This window comes from Ovis canadensis, chromosome 1 (genome assembly GCF_042477335.2).
Source record: "Ovis canadensis isolate MfBH-ARS-UI-01 breed Bighorn chromosome 1, ARS-UI_OviCan_v2, whole genome shotgun sequence".
Lineage (NCBI taxonomy): Eukaryota > Metazoa > Chordata > Mammalia > Artiodactyla > Bovidae > Ovis > Ovis canadensis.
In genome coordinates this window covers 799,050-818,005 of record NC_091245.1, presented here as the reverse complement: position 1 = coordinate 818,005, position 18,956 = coordinate 799,050, and the positions used below count along the sequence as shown (strand labels likewise).

At 58.7% G+C, this 18,956-nt stretch overlaps 1 protein-coding gene across 1 annotated transcript; it reads right to left on the bottom strand.

The window, feature by feature from the left end:
• Positions 1-15,837: 15,837 nt before the first annotated feature.
• Positions 15,838-17,846, bottom strand: FAM240C (family with sequence similarity 240 member C). The gene is made up of 2 exons (XM_069569433.1): positions 17,613-17,846; positions 15,838-15,974 (listed from the first exon to the last, which is right to left on the bottom strand). Exons 1-2 carry the CDS (start codon positions 17,756-17,758, stop codon positions 15,845-15,847), a joined length of 276 nt encoding a protein of 91 aa, XP_069425534.1. The 5' UTR covers positions 17,759-17,846; the 3' UTR covers positions 15,838-15,844.
• Between the last annotated feature and the right edge of the window lie 1,110 nt (positions 17,847-18,956).

The following is an 18,956-nucleotide window of genomic DNA, read 5'->3' as shown; positions in this document are numbered from 1 at the left end:
GGGAATGCAGAGAAGGGGCTGTGGTTCCCTTACAGACCCTGGGCCTTCAGCGCCCCTCGCCCTGGGAACCGGCCAAGAGGAGTGTCCCCTCGGGTGTGACCGCACAGGAGGACCGTAGCCGAGAGCGCGGGGACCCCAGGGCCCTCCAGCGGGGTTGGGGGGACGCAGCATCAGGGAGGGCAGGGATCAAGCCCGCGCCGAGCTCCTCCGCATCCGCGGGCTCTCGGCTGCGCTACGGCCCCTCCCCAAGCCCGGCGGCCCCACCCCCGCCTCCTGCCCCCAGCGCCAGCCCCGCCCCCAGCGCAGGCCCCTCCCCCAGCTCGGCCGCCCCCCGAGCCCGGCCGCCGCGCGGTCCTGCGCGCCCTCGTGTGGCCGCCAGCGGAAAGCGGAACTCTGTGATGCCGGGAAGGTACTTGTTCAGTCGTGTCTGACTCTGCGAACCCATGGACTGCAGCACACCAGGCCTCCCTGTCCACCGCCAACTCCCGGAGTCCACCCAAACCCATGTCCCTTAAGTTGGTGATGCCCTCCAACCATCTCATCCTCTGTCGTCCCCTTCTCCTCCTGTCCTCAATCTTTCCCAGGATCAGGGTCTTTTTCCAATGAGTCAGTTCTTCGCAACAGATGGCCAAAGTATTGCAGCTTCAGCTTCAGTATCAGTCCTTCCAATGAATATTCAGGGTTTATTTCCTATAGGATGGACTGGTTAGATCTCCTTACAGTCCAAGGAACTCTCAAGAGTCCTCTCCAACACCACAGTTCAAAAGCATCCATTCTTTGGCACTCAACTTTCTTTATAGTCCAACTCTCACTTCCATACGTGACAACTGGAAAAATCATAGCCTTAAGATGGACCTTTGTTGGCAAAGTAATGTCTCTGCTTTTTAGTATGCTGTCTAGGTTGGTCATAACTTTTTTCCAAGGAGCAAGCGTCTTTTAATTTCATGGCTGCAGTCACCATCTGCAGTGATTCTGGAGCCCAGAAAAATAGTCTGCCACTGTTTCCATCCCCCGCCCCACTTCTGTCTCCCATGAATAATGGGACTGGATGCCATCATCTTAGTTTTTTGAATGTTGAGTTTTAAGCCAGCTTTTTCATTCTCTTCTTTCAACCTCATCAAGGTGAGTTCCACTATTCCTCCTCACTTTCTGCCATAAGGGTGGTGTCATCTGCATAACTGAGGTTATTGCTATTTCTCCAGGCAATCTTGATTCCAGCTTGTGCTTCATCCAGCTTGGAATTTTGCATGATGTACTCTGCATATACATTAAATGAGCAGAGTGACGACATACAGCCTTCATGCGCTCCTTTTCCTATTTTGAACCAGTGTGTTGTTCTATATCCGATTCTAACTATTGCTTTGTGACCGACATACAGGTTTCTCAGGAGGCAGGTAAGGTGGTCTGGTATTTCCATCTCTTTAAGAATTTTTTCACAGTTTGCTGTGATCCACACAGTGAAAGGCTTTAGTGTAGTCAATGACGCAGAAATAGATGTTTTTCTGGAATTCCCTTGCTTTCTCTGTGATCCAGTGGATATTGGCAATAGGTTCTCTGGTTCCTCTGCCTTTTCTAAACCCAGCTTGTACATCTTGAAGTTCTTGGTTCACATACTGCTGAAGCCTAGATTGAAGGATTTTAAGCATTGCTTTGCTGGCGTGTGAAATGAGTGCAGTTGTAAGGTAGTCTGAACACTCTTTGGCGTTGCTCTTCTTTGGGAATGTGATGAAAACTGACCTTTTCCAGTCCTGTGGCCACTGCTGAGTTTTCCAAATTTGCTGGCATGTTGAGTGCAGCATTTTAACAGCATCAACTTTTAGGATTTGAAATAACTCAGCTGGAATTCCAGAAGGCACTGCTGTTAATTAACTGTTCACTGTTCAGTCAGCAGGTTCCTTAAAACCCAACAAACTCCACCCATTGTCAGTATCACCAGCATTAATTTTCATGAATAATATTGTTTTTTAGTTGCATCTGACTCTTGTGACCCTATGGTTTGAAACCTGCAGGCTCCTCTGTTCATGGGATTCTCTCAGCAAGAATACTGAAGTGAGTTGCCCTTTCCTCTTCTAGGGGATCTTCCTGACCCAGGGATCAAACCTGCCTGGCAGGGGCATTTTTTTACCACTCAACAAAGAGGTAAGCCCTCATGATAATTAAATTTCAGCTAATTATTTAATCACTCATTCAGAATTGGTTCAGGAACAGGAGGAGAGCCAGTGCACTTCGCCCCCCAGTACGGAGGCATGAGGGTTCTCTAGTGCGAGGTCAGGGCAGCCTCAGGCCGCAGACCCCAGTTGAAACCCCAGGGAGTCGGGGACTCACACCCAGGACAGCCTGCACCCGCCCCTGTGCAGAGTGAGCCACCAGGTTGGGCCCAGTCAAATATCGCGGAGCAATCAATAGCTGCTTTTGTCTAGAAAGCCTCAGAGAGGCCTAAACGCAGACACGTTTTAAATGTAATTACTGTTAATTCATCCGAAGTTGGGGGATTCAAGGTGTGAACAGTTCCTTGGTTTCTTGCCCTCTAGGGGGAGGCCACAGGACACAGCAAGGGGCACACAAAGCCCCCCTCTCCTCAGGCTGTGTGGGCAGGTTCGGAGGGCCACACGCAGGCAGGGGCTTGGTTGGCTGGTGACCAGGAGTGCCTGTGCCCCTCCTGAGGGCAGGTGGGGTGGAGCGTGTGGGTGACCCTCCCATAGACGAGGGCTGGGGAGGGTGATCTGGGGGATCTCCTGTCTCAGGACCTGCCCCGCAGGGAGCTGGTGGGCGGCTGGGCCCCTCCAGCCGCTGGAAGATTAGAGGACAGGCTTTCTGTCTGGGCCCCGCCCTCTTAGTGTGTGCAGAGCAGCTGCAGCAGCTCGCCCTCCTCAGGAGAGCCTTCCTTCCTGGGCCGGTGGGCCATGAGGACCCTGACTCACTTCATGTGTGTGGACCTGGATGTGTAAACTCACTAACGGGTGATAGGATGCGCAGCTCTGTCTCAAAAGCGGATGTACGTGAGCTTTCCCTTCTAACATTGGAACCGTCCTCAGAGCTTCCCGAAGGTCTGTCTCTGGGGTTATAATCCTGAGCTTGGCTAGAATGACGTTTTCTCTTTCTTTCTGGGTTAACTATGGATTAATTTTCATCGACAATTAGGAACATGTCTGTTTCATAGTCCGCATGTTCTCATCAGCCAGGCAGTCTGGCACTGGTTTCTAGAAAGTCTAACAGCTCTGGTCAGAACCCGGCTGGTGAGTATGGGGTCCCCCTGCCATGTGGCCTTGAGTGGACTGGGCGGGACAGATGGCTTTTCCAGGAATTATCATCCAGATTTTCCAGTCTCTGAGGGCTGGGCTTGCTCCCGGGGCCCTCACAAGAACCACGCGTTCGGTGCGTGCAATTTGAACCGCTCCGTCCCTTTTCACTGTGAAAGGCACACGAATAACCCTGACTCCCGGGAACAAGGGCTCAGAACTGCTTCCGCCGTCTGCTCCCGGATGCCGCTGGGGCATCTGCTGAAGTCTGTTCTCTGGGTTATCATGCGGTATGCTTACCTCTACATAAAACAAAATGGGATTGGGGGTGTAGTCTTGGAGATATTGGGGGTTCAGTTCCAGACTGCGATAAACTGAATCACATGAGTTTTGTGGTTTCCTAGTGCAAATAAAAAGTGTGTGTACACCATAGTGTTGTCTATTAAGTGTGCAATAACATTGTGTCTAAAAAAAATGTACATACCTTAATTAAAAAGCACTTTTTTGCTAAAAAATGCCAACCGGCGTCTGAGCCTGCTCTGCGGTGGAAGGTCTGGCCTTGATGTTGCTGGCTGCCTACGGATCAGGGCGGTTCTTGCTGAAGACCGGGGTTTTAGAGCTGGACGACAGTCAGCATTGCCTCCCTGACGGACTTCTTTCACCAACGCTTTCTCTGTAGAAAGGGAAACCGCTGTAGCTGTTGACCCGCAGGAGAACTTCCTCCACAGTTGGAGCCCGTCCTCTCCAGCCCCTGCTGCTCTGTCTGCAGAGCGCAGGCACAGTGGATTTTCCGTGACCCTTGAGCCCCTAGGATTTCCAGGTGGCAAACGAGCGCTGGCTTCAGCTCCACGCCACGGGCTGTATTAGCCCCTAACGAGAGTCCGCCTGTCCTTTGAAGGCTGAAGCCAGGCCTTGTCTTCTCCTCACTGTGAGAGTCCTAGATGGCGTCTTCCTCCAGTGGAAGGCTGTTTACGCCACATTAAAATCTGTCGTTCACGTGCCGCCCTCCCGAGGTCTCAGCTGGAGCTTCTGGAGAACCCGCCGCGGTCCCTATGGCTGCGCTCGCCGCTTGCCTTGCCCTTCTCTGTCATGGAGACGCTTCTTTCCTTCCACCTCGTGAACAAGCTTCTGCTGCTCCACACTTCCCTCCTGCAGCTTCCTCGCTTCTCTCAGCTCTCGCAGACTCGAGGAGAGCTGGGGCCTTCTTGAGATTAGGCTTTGGTCAAAGGTGCTGCCGTCCATGAGGGTGCAAAGGCTTGGCGATGGAACAGCAACAGAGGGACGTGGTGGCCTGTCCGACCTGTCCAGCCCGCCGCGCCCTCCTCCAGACGCTCGTCTGCTCGCGGAGCAGCGCCGTCAGCTGCCTCTGTGCTCGCAGCCCGGCTACCCCTCTGGTGCAGGACGCCTCATTCTCACCATGTCTCGGCTTTCCACGTGCCTTCCCCACTGAGCCTCTCCGTGTCCGAGTTCCGATGGGAAGTGGAGAGCTGTGGCTGCCCTTCACTCGAGCACGTGGAGGTTTCCGGGCTGGCTGACTGGCCTGGTTTCAGTGTTGTTTAGTCTCAGGGGAAAGGGAAGCCCAGGGAGGGGGCAGAGGAGGGAATGGCCGGGGGGGGGGGGTCGGAGCGCACGCAGTTTGTGGACTGAGGTTGCCTCTGTTCGGATGCAGTTTGTAACTGAATTATGTTACTATTATAAACAATTAAAATAGTGACAGCAAAGATCACGGTCCCAGAGCACCATGACCAGTGTGACAAGGATGAAGCAGGCACGCTCGCAAGCATGATGGAAACGCGACGCACACAGTGGGCAGACGCTGCTGGCCAGCGGCCCCGACAGAGGTGCTGGTTCAGGGTCCCCACAAGCCCTCACTCTAAACGTGCAGCACCTGGGAAGCACAGAAGACGACCTCTGCCAGTTACTCTTGAGAGGACACGTCTGCTCACCAAGTCGCCGAGTCTGCCTGCCTGTTTCCGGGGGCTTTTCACTCCTATCCCAGCACGAGCCCCACCTGGAGCCCCGGCTAGCTGCAGGGGACATAGAGGAGGAGGGCATGTGTGTCCTTCAAGCCCAAGTAAGCCACGAGCGAGACCCCTGAGATGCTTACTCTAGGAGAGGAGGAGAGCGGAGCACACGGAGGGAAGCGGGAGCCGGGACCCCCTGGCGCCACCGCCGCCCCGGTACTTCAGCGCCTCCTCCCTTTCTCCTCCCGTGCCCACCCTGGGCGACACTCCAGGGAGCAGACCACCCTCCCGAGGGTCCCCGGGACTTAGGGACGTGTGAGCCCTGGGGGGACTGTGCACCCCAGGGACCTGGGGTGGGACCTGGGGCAGCTCTGCTGGGCCAGGTCCCTCTCCTTGCCGAGTGTGTGGCAAGGAAAGGTGGGAGCTCCCTCCACACAGGACGTGGGGGCCTGACTTTCCTGGGGCTCTGCCCGCCCTCAGGCGCCCCCGTGGGGGTTGGTGGGGGGTTTGGGGCCCACACACCGCACATCCGGCTGCGGCACCTACGTCCCCTGACCTCAGTGGAAGGCCCACTGGCGCTGCCGGCTCCCTGGGGTCCAGGTGGGCAGACTGCCAACCCAGCCTGAGGCCACGGCTGAGCCCTTCTGCCTTGGAGGGGTCTTGGGGGCCGGGGGCAGGAGCTGGAGCTGGAGAGGGGGGCAGGTAGCAGGCAGGGAGACCCTGCGATCTCTGCGCTCTGGCCGCCGTCCCCAGAGGCGCCCTGGCCCCCTCACTCCCAGGGCGTCGCCTGCAGGGCTCCCCCCCCCCCCAGCCCCGCCCCGGCACCCCTGGCCCCGCCCTTGCCGGCCGCAGGCCCCTGCTCGGGGTAGGAGGGCGGGGAGAGCCGCGGCCGAGCCCCTGGGGGTCAGGAGCAGACGCAGCTGCTGCCCCCGTGGGGGGGGACTCGGGGAGGGCCCTGCGCCCGCGAGCGCGGGCCGGGCCGCGGGTGCCGCGTCGCGGGGCCCCCAGGGGGCGGCCTCGGCCTGTGCGGAGCCGCCGGGGCGGGGCTCGCACCGGCCCCTGCCCTCAGCGTGTCCCTGGCCCGCGGGGGTGGCGCGCGTGTGCCGCCCACCGGGGCTGCTCCCGCTCGGCGCGCGGGGCGGGCCCACTCCCGAGAGGCTGCGGTCTCTGACTGCCGGGCCCTCGGCCGCCGCGGGCGCACCTGACGGGGCTCGGGGGTCGGCGGAGAGGCTGGGCAGCGACTGGGGGCCGCAGGCCTCGCCTCGCCCCCGACCACGCTCGCCACCCGCTTCCAGCTCCTTGCTTTGGACCCGGGCTCCCGCCCCCAGCCCGCAGGAATCACTCACAGCGGCCGCCACAACTTCCCGGGTTTGGGCAGTGCCAGGCTGTTTATTTCTGCTAATTTTTCTTTAGTTTTTGAGAGGAGTCTCGTGCAACCAAAACAGGGCGCCGCTTAACCACCGGAAGCCGTTTCATCGCTTTTATTGCGCGGCCCGGGGGCACTGGACCCCTCGCCTTCTCATTGATCTCTGTTGGCCTTCCGGCTGTGCCTCGCGGGCGACTCTGTCGGCAGTCATTCACGACGAGCCTTAAGCCTCTGTCTGTTGCCGTCTCACACAGTTCAGAGCCTCACGGCAGTGTGACTCCAAGTGTGTGTCACGCCTATAAACTCGGCAACACAAGGCAGCTCCCAGGCCAGGTTCCCGGAAGCGGATGCTGGGAGGGGTTTGGGGGGCTCGGGGGAGGGGAGGCTCAGGATTTGCTGGAGACGCACCGGGAGAGGGCTGGAGACAGCAGAGTTGGGCAGGATGGGGGCCCCCTGCGGCTGCCTCGGGAAAGGCACCCCCTCGCTCCAGAGGCACGGGCACTCCCCTTCAGCTCGAGGCGCCTTGTTGAACAAGCCCCTCAGGATTTTTTCCAAGTGGTACCCGGGGGTTGGGCATTGATCTTCCTTTATTTTGCCTTCTGTTCCGTGGTGGGATGATTCCAGTTCCTCTCCCTTCGGGCTCTTCTTGCCTTTATCTGAAGTTAAGCCCATCCCTGCAGAGGTTGTGCTGTTTCCGTGGCGACTTTCGCTTGTGTTTGTCTCTGCTGGGGCCTTCCGAGGCTGCCTCTGTCCACCGTCTTCCGGGGGGCGTAGAGGGGTAAGGCCCCTCCCGTCAGGATGAGGCTCTGCTGACAGAACCCGGGGAGGCATGAGTCACCCTTGGTGGGCACCCTGCGACAGTGCCTGCGGTCTCAGGATGATCTGGGCCGGCTCTAGGGGCCTCTCCAGCGATGCCCTGCCTTTTTAGGTATCATTCTGCCAGTGTCTTTCAAACCTGCAGCTGTGAGAAGCCCAGCCTGCACACATTGGCTGGGAGGGATTGGAGAAGACATGGCTGCAGGTGGGGGACTCGGGGGGGCGGGGGGTAGGCTGTGGCCTTAGTGCAGGGGGGCCTTAGTGCAGGGGGGCCCTCAGTGCAGGGGGGCCCTCAGTGTAGGGCTGGGGCCCTAGTGCAGTGAAGGGGGCCTCAGTGCAGGGCCAGGGCCTCAGTGCAGGGATGGCCTTAGTGTGTGGGGGGCCTCAGCGCAGGGGGTCCTCACAGGACTGGGCCTGGGGCAAGTTGCACTGCTGGACCCACACGCACTGGCGTTGGCCGACTAGACCCTCTGAGGGTGATGAACCCACGTGGGCAGAGAAGCAGAATCAGCCCCTCCCATGGGGTCTGTGAAGGCTGTTCCTCCCATGCTGGCCGGGGGTCCTGACCCAGGCTCCTGTCCCTCGTCCTGGCCGCTCTGTTCTCTGCCTTCTTGTCCACAGTGGGGCTGCTTTGCTAGAGGTCCCCGAGTCCCCCCCACGTAGCACCCTGGTTCCCCGACCCTGGTTGAAACTAACCAGCGAGAGTCCTGGGGGGAGGGCAGGGCTTTGTTCTGGGTCCGTGCAGGGAGGTGGGCTGTGTCTTTACACAGACACCCCCTACCTGGTGTTCGGAGCCTCAGCCCTGTTTGATCAAGTTCCAGCTTCTCTGCTTTTCTCTGTCTCCTGTCCTCGGCGCCCCCCGTGAAGGGCTCTGTTGCATCTCTTGGTGGGTGGGGGGCAGGTAGGCCCTCGGGACAGGGGAGGAGGGGTCTGTGCAGGTGGAGAGGGGTCCCTTGTGCTCGTGCTGCGGGAGAGGGCTGGGCTGAACCCGAGGGGAGGGTGCGGGAGGCTTGCCCGCCTGCCTGAGGGTCTCTGGCGCATTGTATCCTCTCCTGTTTGCATGTAGGAATAATCACTGTTGTTTATGGATTTTATGAAGTGAAGTGAAAGTTGCTCAGTCGTGTCTGACTCTGCAACCCCAGGGACTAGTCCATGGAATTATCAAGTCCATGGAATTATCCTTCTCCAGGGAATCTTCCCGACCCAGGGATGGAACCCAGGTCTCCCTCACTGCAGGCGGATTCTTTACCAGCTGAGCCACCAGGGAAGCCCGGGGGTTTTCTGAGACGTGCTTCTGATCGACTGCCCGTGAAGGGTGAAGTGTGTATGACGCAGGCCTTGCCACCACTGATGCCCCCGCAGCCCTGCGGCCTCCGGGGAGGGGTGTCCAGGAGCTGAATCGGACCGGGCTGCCTCCCCTGTGTCCTCAGCGGGCATGCGGACATGCGGGCAGCCCCACAGCAAGAATAGTGGAATGGATTGCCATTTCCTTCTCCAGGGGCTCTTCCTGACCCAGGAATTGAACCCGGTTCTCCTGCAAGCAAATGCTTTACCTTCTGAGCCTAAGCTATGTGAGTGAAACTATGTATTTGCTTTAGAATCTGCCTTTCTTCAAATGGGTTCTGCCTAAGACTAACCTTTTTCTCAAACCTTGAGTTGATAGTGGCTCAGCAAACCAGTGCGTGTTACTCATGGAACTGTTAAACTATTTTAATGAAACTAAGTATTTGCTTGGAAATCTGCCTTTCTTCAAGATACATGTAAATTGTTTTACGGCTGAAGATGACTCCCCTTGTGCCATTCTATATCTCAAAATGCATGTTGTGGGAGAGGGACCCAGGGCAACTGTTTCAGTCTTGAGGTGTTTCATTTATCTGACTAGCAGCTTGCTGCTGCTGCTGCAGCTAAGTCGCTTTAGTCGTGGCCGACTCTGTGCAACCCCATAGACAGCAGCCCACCAGGCTTCCCCATCCCTGGGATTCTCCAGACAAGAATACTAGAGTGGGTTGCCATGCCTTGCTAAAAACTAGCAAGGGAACACTCTTTCTGTCCCCTTCTGATGACTATCTCAGAAGCTTTCTCTATCTCTTTTATACTTCAACAAAACTTTGCTACACAAAAGCTCTGAGTTATTAAGCCTTGTCTCTGGCCCCAGATCCAAACCGTCTCCTCTGGAGGTCACCAGTCCTGGCTCAGCTTATGGCTCATGGCCGAAACCTTTCACCTCCCACTTTTTCCCCGCTTTATTGAGATATAATTAATATAGCAGGTTGTGTAAGCTTGCGGTGGTGATTTGATGCGTGCACATGTCATGAAATGATTCCACAGTAAGGTTAGCTACCATCCCCATCATCTCACATAGGTACTTTTTTTTTTTTTTTTTTTGGTGAGGATAGCATTTAGGACCCACTCTCTCCACAGCTCCCAAGCACATGGTGCGGTCCTGTAAGTAGAGTCCCCAGGCTGGGTGTCAGTCCCAGAGGTTCTGAACTTAGAGCCAGAATTTATGTCCTTGGCCAACATGTCCCTGCTCCTCCACCCCCAGCAGTGGGCAACACGGTCGACTCTCTGTGCCCTTTCCCACCCGATCCGCATGCGAGTGAGGCCCTAGGGCGTCCGTCTTTCTCTAGTTGGCTTTGCTGTAGTTGTGCAGTCTCTCAGTCATGTCCGAGTCTTTGTGACCCCGTGGACGGCAGCACTGCAGGCTTCCCTGTCCTTCACCCTCTCCTGGAGTTTGCTCAAACTCGTGTCCATTGAGTCGGTGGTGCCATCCAACCATCTCCTCCTCTGTCTGGCTTATTTCAGTTTAATGTTGTGAAGGTCCAGCCCTGTCATCACAAATGGCAGGATTTCCTTCTCGTGGCTGGAGAGTTCGCATGTATATATGCCCGTCTTCGCTGCCCGTCCATCTGCCTACAGACCCTTTGCTGCTCTGTGAATGGTGCTGCGGTACGCACAGGTGCAGGCGTCCCTCTGAGCCAGTCAGTGGCCCCTTCCTACAAGGACCCAGGTGCTGACGCTGGTCCTTCTGGAATGAGGCCCGTCTCAAGACCCCTGACTTAACTCCTTCTGAGAGGTCACTGGGTGTGCAGGTCACATGCTCACAGGCTTTGGGATTAGGACATGGACACCGAGGTGGGCACCTCCCACTGACCATGGCATGGATCAGGGGGCCTGAGCATTCTGCACAGAGTCTGTCTCTCCAGGAGAGAAAAGCCTGCTTACTGTGCCGGGTTGCGTCCTGGACCACAGCCTTCTCTCCATGGGGACCACTCGGCTGCAGCCCAGCCCTGTCGCTCACTGCTCCCTAGGTGGGGCCAGGGTGGGGCTGCCCCCCAGACCCCACAGACTCTCGTCCTCTGCACAAGGGTGAGGCCTGCCCCTTCTCCTCACCCGGATGTGTCCACAGATGTCCCTTGGGGTCTGGCCGAGGCCCCCTGTCTCCCCTGCCCAGTCCTGCCAACCTCTTGCCTTCCAGGGCCCCCTGGCAAGCACCCTGGACCCCACTCTGATGGCCCCCTGTCTGCCCCTGGGGCCTGATGCCAAGGCCCTGGGACCCATTCCCTCCCAGGAACGGGGGCCCCACAAGGGCTCGCCCTGGGCTGGGGTCCCAGAGGGGGTGCTGGTGGGGGAGGGCCATGTGGGTTGGCGGCTGCTGTGGGTTCAGGGTGGCTAGATGGAGCGCATCAGTCAGAGGCCGACCTCCCTCCTCTGGCCTGGGCGGAGGGGCCCACGGACCGCTCAGCTGTCCCAGGCGTGGGTCAGGGTCCCCCAGGGAGGAGAGGGACGGCAGAGCCCAGTGGACAATACTTGGGACCGGGGACACCAGAGCCCTGGGTGGGAGAAGTCCGTTGCCCCCACCGGGACCCGGCGCTCACCTCCCGGGGGCAGCGTGTCCCTTCAGACGGGCAGTCTCCCTGCCCTAAGCCTTTTCTATTGGGATGAAATTCATGCTCAGAAAGCGTGCGCCCCCAGGGCCCAGCTGAGGACTGTGTGTCGTGTAAACTCCACCCAAACAAGACCCGAGGTGTCCCCACCTCACGTGGCCCCCGGGCTTCTTGGCGCCGGTTCCCTGCCCAGAGCGGACCAAGGTCCCGCGTCCGCCGGGAATGGCTGTGCCCTTTCTGGGGTGCCACCAACGTCACCTGCAGGGTGGGCGCGTCTTTGTCACACCCTGCCTCCTTCCACCACGCCTGCTGTCTTCGAGGTTCACCCACATTGATACACATATGAACAGTTTGCTCCTTTTTATTTCTACTATTTTACTATTGGATGTACCACGATTTGCTTATTCATTTTCTGTTCTGGGGCAGCTCTGGTGAATACCAGTTTAGGACCTTTTGTTGTTCCAGAAAGCCAGGGACATTTCAAAGATTAATGGAGTTCCATCAAAAAGAAGCTGGTTTGAAAAGGATCTCACTGGTCAGATCGGGAAAAGTGATGCTCAGGGTTGATCGACTGCATCCAGTCCACATAAATCTATGAATCCGTGGTGATGTTCAAACGAGAGGAATCATAAGAAGGGATATAGGGATATAGTGCAGAAATTAAGGCGACTCTTTCTTTTGACTATTGGTGTCAAAGGGACAATGTGACACGTCCCTGCTTTCTGCTCCCACTAGAGTCAGTCTAAGTGAATCACTCCAGTCGTGAGGAAGACCCACTTGAAAAAGGGATGCTGTCTAATGAGCATGGAAGGGGTGACAGATTAGCAAGTCCCCAGTGTCAGCTGCTGGAAGTGACCCCTGGGACAAGGTGGGGGTTTGTGATCAGACCTTCAGAGGGGTGACTGCTGGGGACCTGGGCTTCAGGCATTGATGGGGGGGGTGTGTCTCCTGGACGCTGGCGGGTGTAGACTCAGTCTCACTCAGAGGGCCCCCAGGTGCTGGTTTTGGTGGCAGGCCATCCAGCCTCCATGTTTAGCTCAAGCCCCCTGCGCCCTTAGAGAGAGTTTCCGTCTTTGAGGAATGAGACAGGACGGGTGAGCAGAGCAGTGAGGGTGGTCGGCCAGGGGACAGTCCCCAAGGCACTGATTTTCTCAAGAGCTGCGGGAGGGGACCTATATGATGTGAGTCTCGATCACACAAACCTGCTCTCGTAGGAACCGGGGACAGTTGAAAAGGGACTTGGCATTAGCTGGTGTTCAAGAGTCTTTATACTTTTCTGTTAAGTACAGTAACTTAATTTTGGCTAGCCTGGGAAATGCTCTTATTTTTAAAGATGAATGCTGAGGAGAGACACGGCACGCACCGGCCACCTCTAGAAGGCCTTCCTCCTATAACTGGCCCTGCTCTTGGTTTGCCAGGTCCCAGCATCAACGCCCCATCTGGGAGACCCTCCTCCAGGAAGCCCCCAGGGTGCCACTCAGGGATCTAAAAGGCAAAGGGCCCTGTGTGAGCGCTTCTCTTCCCAAGTTGACAGCCCCTCAAACCCTCACCTGCATTTCCGGGTCCAAACAGCTCTGAAAAGCACAAGTTTTCTTTGTAACTCACGTGGCAGCAAGACCCTGTCGTGTTCTACTGAGAGGAAGTGGTAGGAAGATGACCATGTTATCAGGGGGTTTCTGGGCTGAGGGTTGTGGTCTTGCCAGAATGGGGTACGCTCCGAGTACCCCCCAGGCTGGGCAAGGAGCCCCGGGACGAGGACCAGCCCGGCGGAGGGAGGCCCCGTTCCCGGAGCTGTGCCGGGCAGTCCCTCAGCTCCCGACCGACTCAGCTCTGGAGGACGAGCAGCCATGGACGCCGGGCCACAGTGACTATTCAGTGTGCGGTTCTGCTCAACATCGTTGAATCCGGCAAACCCTTCCATGGTTTAGCAGACCGAAGCTCAGTTAGCTAGCGGGCCTCGTCCCACTGTGTTCGGATAAGTCAGAGCCGAGCAGTTATGCTGCTTTGGAGAGAGCTGACCGCCCGGTGCAGGGGCCCAGCTCTCTGAGGGCGGCAGGAGCCACGCAGACCCCCCTGCAGCGGGCGTCGGCCCCCACACGACGGCAGACGAGCCCCGACTCCGGGCCGCCCCCGGAGTCCAGGCATTCGGGGGACCCCCAGCCCTTGGGCCGCATGGCCTTCCTCAGCCGCTCCAGGTCCTGGGGGAGGGCGAGGGCTTGTGGACGGAAGAGACTCTGTGTGTCTCCTCCAAGCTCTGCCCCCATTTCTGTGTGTCTCAAAATCTCCTCCAGAAAAAAAAGAGTAGGTGTTTGAAACCCAGCCCCTAAATATGCTCTGCAACCTTGGAAAATTGCAAAACGGCAGGGCGAGAGCAGGGCTCGGTCCAGAGCGCCCAGGTGGGGCCCCGCCCCCTTCCTCGGTCCCCGCCCCCTTCCTCGGTCCCCGCCCCCTTCCTCGGTCCCCGCCCCCTTCCTCGGTCCCCGCCCCCTTCCTCGGTCCCCGCCCCCTTCCTCGGTCCCCGCCCCCTTCCTCGGTCCCCGCCCCCTTCCTCGGTCCCCGCCCCCTTCCTCGGTCCCCGCCCCCTTCCTCGGTCCCCGCCCCCTTCCTCGGTCCCCGCCCCCTTCCTCGGTCCCCGCCCCCTCCCTCCGGCATGAAGTACCCTTCGGTCTCTGGGGTAGCTCAGCTTTGCCCAGACAAAGATCAGTGACGGAGAAGCTGCGGCTGGTAAAGAGCCTTGTCTCTATGCCACCCTGGCTTCTGCCACGAGGAGGAAGGTCAGCGGGTCACTGCAGCGTGGCGGGCCCTGAGGATGGGGTTCAGGACCAACACGCCCGTCCCCCGGACGGTCCAAGCAGACGTCTCTCTTTATCCGTGTTGACAGCGCGGAGCTCTAAGCACATCATCAGATGAAATTACCCTGGAGCAGCTTGGGGCTTTTCGAGTCTTAGTGAGGGACTTCTATTCTCCAGCTATTTTTAGGGCTGTTAGTCACCACATTCCCCGCGTGCTCATCAGTGGAATGTCCTGAGTCACGAGCTCTGATGGACAGCTTGCAGGGTGGCCCAGGAAGGTGTGTTTGCAGGTTGGTGTTGTGCGGGCCTTCTCTGGGCCCCCTCCACTGGGCCATTTGGCGAGTCAAGCACCCGTGTTTGTGTCAGGTTCCGGACCTTTTCTGCTGGATATTCGCTTGTGGTCCAGTCTACTGTGGACAGCTCTGGAAATGCCGTGGATGCCACGTGGCCATTTGTGTTGGCGTTTTTTCCTTTGGTTAAGTCTCTGGGGAAGCTCCCACAACCCCTCCCTCCTTGTCAACTGTATCGGGGGTCAGAACAAAACAGAACCCAAACCCAGCTGTTATGGAGTTCAAAGCTGTACTGTTCACTATACAGCAGCCCAGTAAATGGGGAGATGAGCTGTGGCGCAGAGCAGCAACTTTACTCAGAAAGCCAGCAGATGGAGACAAGGGTGGGCCAGAGTCCCGAAGAGTGTCTCGGCCGACTTAGACTTCAGGATCCTTTTATACTGAAAGCGGAGGGGGTTTGGCTGCTTGTGGTGAACTTCTTGCTATGGGACTCCTTTGTTCTTGCAGCTGCCCATGTAGGTCAGGTCACGATGTTCCTGTAAACCTCCAAGGGGAAAATGTTATCCTCTGTTCTGCCACTTTTTATCTCTGTATGAATGAGAAAGTATTATGCCTGAAAAGGTCGAAGCCTTGAGACTGGACTGACCTGTGTATTTCAAGCCGTAGCCAACATTGCTAACTCATAGCAAAGGCGCCCCAACACAAAGGTTAAAGACCTGAGGTGGAGTCAGATCTGTCCTCCCCGTCACATGATCTGCAGAGACCTGAGGTGGAGTCAGATCTGTCCTCCCCGTCACATGATCTGCAGAGACGGCACAGCCGGGCCCCAGCCCCCTTCCAGGAGTCCCGTCCTGCCATCGAGGGGCCGTGGAGGCTCCCACTGAGGGTCGTGTGGAGGGGACGCAGCCCTGGCGGGCCTCCGGTTGGCTCCCGGTCCTCCTGTCTCAGCCCGGCCTCTGCTGCGGGCTCAAGCCCCCTGCTCATCCGGGGGCCTGGGGAGGTCACAGCCCCCACTGGGGGGACAGGCAGGGGCGACACTGAAACACTGAGTCCCAGCCCTATCAGCCTCTGCGGCCTCCGGAGACTGTGCCTCCAAACTCAAGTGAGGAAGAGGCTGCGTCGCTTCCTGAGATGACGTGGTGGTGAGTGAGGACTTTGAAGGGACTTGGGGAGCACACGGCTTTACACAGCTTCACGTTGGGGACTGTCCTTAGGCTGAGCTTTTGCAGACATTTTGATCAAAGGTGAACTAACTTGTGTTCACATTTGCCCAAGTCCCCACAGTCCGGCGATTTCTTTCTAACTTACTGGAGGTTACATGTTTGCTTTTAGTGTGTGTACATTTTACAGATATGAAGAGAAATGGGCACTGAACATCCACTCATCTGAGATTTTATTGGGCGCTTACATCATGCTAGCGACGCAAAACCACGGGAGGGGGGGGGCTGGGCTGCCGCAAGGGCGGCGCTCGCGGGCCGCGGGGAGCGCGCTCAGGCCGCTGGCTGGTCCCCGGCGCGCAGGGCGGGGGTGCCCGGCGGGGCTGGCCCCCGGGGCGCCTCCCGGGAGCTCTGCAGCATCTGGTTCCTCCTCTCCAGCTGCCGAGCCCACTCGTTGCGGAGCCTGGGGGCAGCCATTTGGGTTCAGTGAGGACCTGGCACACCGGGCTGCCCGAGGCCCAAGGCCCAGTGCCCGCCCCATCTCCGAGGGCCCTGCCTGCCCGCCAGGAAGGGCCCTGTGGGCTCCTCCCAGAGGGGAAAGTGCAGCTGGGGGCAGGCCTGTCCCTGCAGGACCAGAGGCCGGGACGCAGTGCCCTGGTCGGCCTGCCCCAGCCAGTGCCCCAGGTGGGCCCTCGGGTGCCCGCTTCCCAGGACAGGGGCCTGTGGTGGGGACCACAGCACGACACCCAGTGGTGACCCAGGGGAGACAGGCCCGCCGAGAGCTCAGGCCCCCGTAGACTGAACATGCCCTTGGGCCCCATGTGAGCACGGGGCTTGGGTTGCAGGGAGCGGGCTGGGATGGCAGCCTGGCCTGGACCCACCTCCGGGGATGCTGGGCAAACTGGTGGGAAGTGCCCACACAGGGAGGAGGGCGCCTTCCCCGAGCCAGCGGAGAGCCCGGGAGCCCTGACTGCCTGGGGAGGAGGGTGGAGCTGCTGCCGCCCAGGGACGGGGCTGGGGGCGGGCTGAGGCCACATCACCATGTGTCCCCTGACAGGTGAGGCTGTCAGCCCCGCCCAGGGCCTCAGTGACCAGCGAGGCAGTGCTGACCCGCAGCCTGCTTCTGGGACCTTCCCTCATGGGCTGAGACCCAGAATGTCCTGGGCCTGATGGCACATGAAGGACAGGGAGGAGGCCACGGAGACCCAGCAGGGATCCTGGGCCAGGAGCTCTTCAGATGAGGGTTCTGTGCCAGGACCTCCGCCCCAGGAGGCCAGGTGAGGACAGTGACCAGCTCTGGGGGCCACACGGTGTGGACAGGAGGCGCCACAGCTGCACACCTGTGCCGAGTGGCCAGAAGCACTGGATGGGGGGGGGGGGTGCAGCATGGCAACCAGACCTCTGGCCACTGGCCGGGTCAGTACCAAGGCTGAGCCCTCCACAGTAGCCAAGAATCCGCCTTTCCAGCCTAGCTCACAGGGCAGCAGCTGCTGGTGCTATTTGGGGACTAAGGTTGGGCTCACTTTGGAAGTTTCTGGCCATCTGAGACTTTGTCTTGGTGCAAATTATGTGCTAACATTCCCTCTTAACTGTCCACTGCTCAGGGTCACCTAGGACACACCCCTCAGCACCCACAGGCCCCTGAGTCCATTCAGAAAGAAAGTGGAGTTGGCTTTGAGTCTGTAAGTCAAGCACATGTGTGACAAGGAGCAGGATGGACTTGCTGATTGATTGCATCCAGTGGGAGCAAATGTCAGAAAACAGATAAAATCAGATGAACTCTGCAGGGCAACTTCCTACAGGGCTCTCAGGAGATTGGGAATGAAGGGATGGGGTGATGGAGGGAAGGGTGATGGAGGGAAGGGTGATGGAGGATGGGCGAGGGAGGGATGGGCTGTTCTTCTCTACCACTGCTGAACAGTGATGTGATTCTGCAGCTGAGTTGGCATGGTTGGTGCTCAGGGGTTCGTACCCGCCCCTCAGGCGACACTGGTCTGGGGTGGGAAGCGGGTGGTGGTGGGGTCTGTGGACCTGCATCCTGAAGGCTGGCAGCCCCGGCACAGGTGTGTCTGTGCCCTCAGGTTGCTGGCACCGAGCTCACCTCTCCAGGGCGCTCCTGCGGATCCTCATGTCCTCCTTTTGCAGCTGTTCCATGTGAAGCTCGATTCTTTTCTCCCAAAACGTCTTTAGCACATGGGCGTCGTAGGTCACCCTTGCGTGGTGCTTCACGCTGCAGCTTCTGCTCATGATCTGGATAAAGGAGAATGTGCGCACCCGCCACGCTGTGCGGTGCTGGCCTGAGAGCTCGCGGAACCGGCCCCTTTCCGATAAGAAGGCGGCTCCGCCCCAGACGTTTCCCTCGCCCCCTTGCACCTTCCTGGGGGTCGGCCTGTCCGCGGCTCACAGCACATTCAGACCAGCGGCCTTGCCGCCTTCTGGACCAGTTTCCTGGATTAGGGGAAGTAGCAGCTGATGGTAAATCCCATTTGGGGCCTTTGGGCATTTGGAAACTTAAGTGACAGCGACTCTTCTCTGCTTCTCATGTGGGTGATCTGAGGCAGAGATGGCCGGGGGTGTGTGGTACCCACACAGCGGCTGCCCTGGCTGAGCCCCGAGTGGCTGCTCTGGGCTGAGCTGTGTGTCTGACCCCAGGACGGCAGAGCGCGATGGAAGTGACTAAGGCTAGGTGAGGTCACCAGGGGCCCTGACCCGGAGGACCAGTGTCCTTACAGGGAGGAGGTCGGGACACAGACCGCAGAGGGACACCCTGGGAGGACCCGGGACCCGCCAGCGGGTGAGGCCTCAAGGAAAGCCGCCCTGCCCACACCTGGGTCTTGAGTTTCGCCTCCAGGACGGCACACGTCACCTTCTGTTGAGAGTCTGTGGTGCCTCCTACCTCGTCACTGTGCTCACCGTGTCTGCAGCGTCCTGATGTCTGCCCTGCACACCCACCCCTACACGCCTTGTTCTGACGCCCCGGTGCTGGGTCTGGGCCTCCTGGTGCACTTTTGCAGTATACACTGAGCGATCCAGGACCCTCACCCTCTCCTCGGGGGAACCCACGCTCTGAGCCACGATCCACCTGCCCTCCTCACCCAGGATGGGGTGCCAGACAGCCAGGGACGGCCCTGCACCCTGGGACCCCTGGAATCCCACAGGCCTGCCCACCCTCTGCCTGCCTCCCCCCGGCCTTCCCACAGAAACCACACTCCCCCTGCCCTGCCACCCTCCTCTGGGGACTGTGAGGGGCAGACTGTCCAACGTAGTCACAGCCTCACCTGCTGGCCTTGCTGCATCACGTGTTTCCTATCAAGGCCCCTCATTTCAGGATGCAAGGTGGACACTGGTCCAAAGAAGCCTCATGGGAGATTCCAGACCCCCCCCCCCCCACCATGGACCCCTGAGACCAGGTAAGGTCATTCCAAAGGCATCCCTGGCATAATTA

Coding starts and splice junctions, on each gene's coding strand:
- FAM240C (XM_069569433.1), bottom strand. CDS start 17,758: ATGAGCAGAAGCTGCAGCGTGAAGCACCACGCAAGGGTGACCTACGAC. Junction 15,975..17,612: donor CGCAGGAGCGCCCTGGAGAG/GTGAGCTCGGTG, acceptor GGCTGCCCCCAG/GCTCCGCAACGAGTGGGCTC.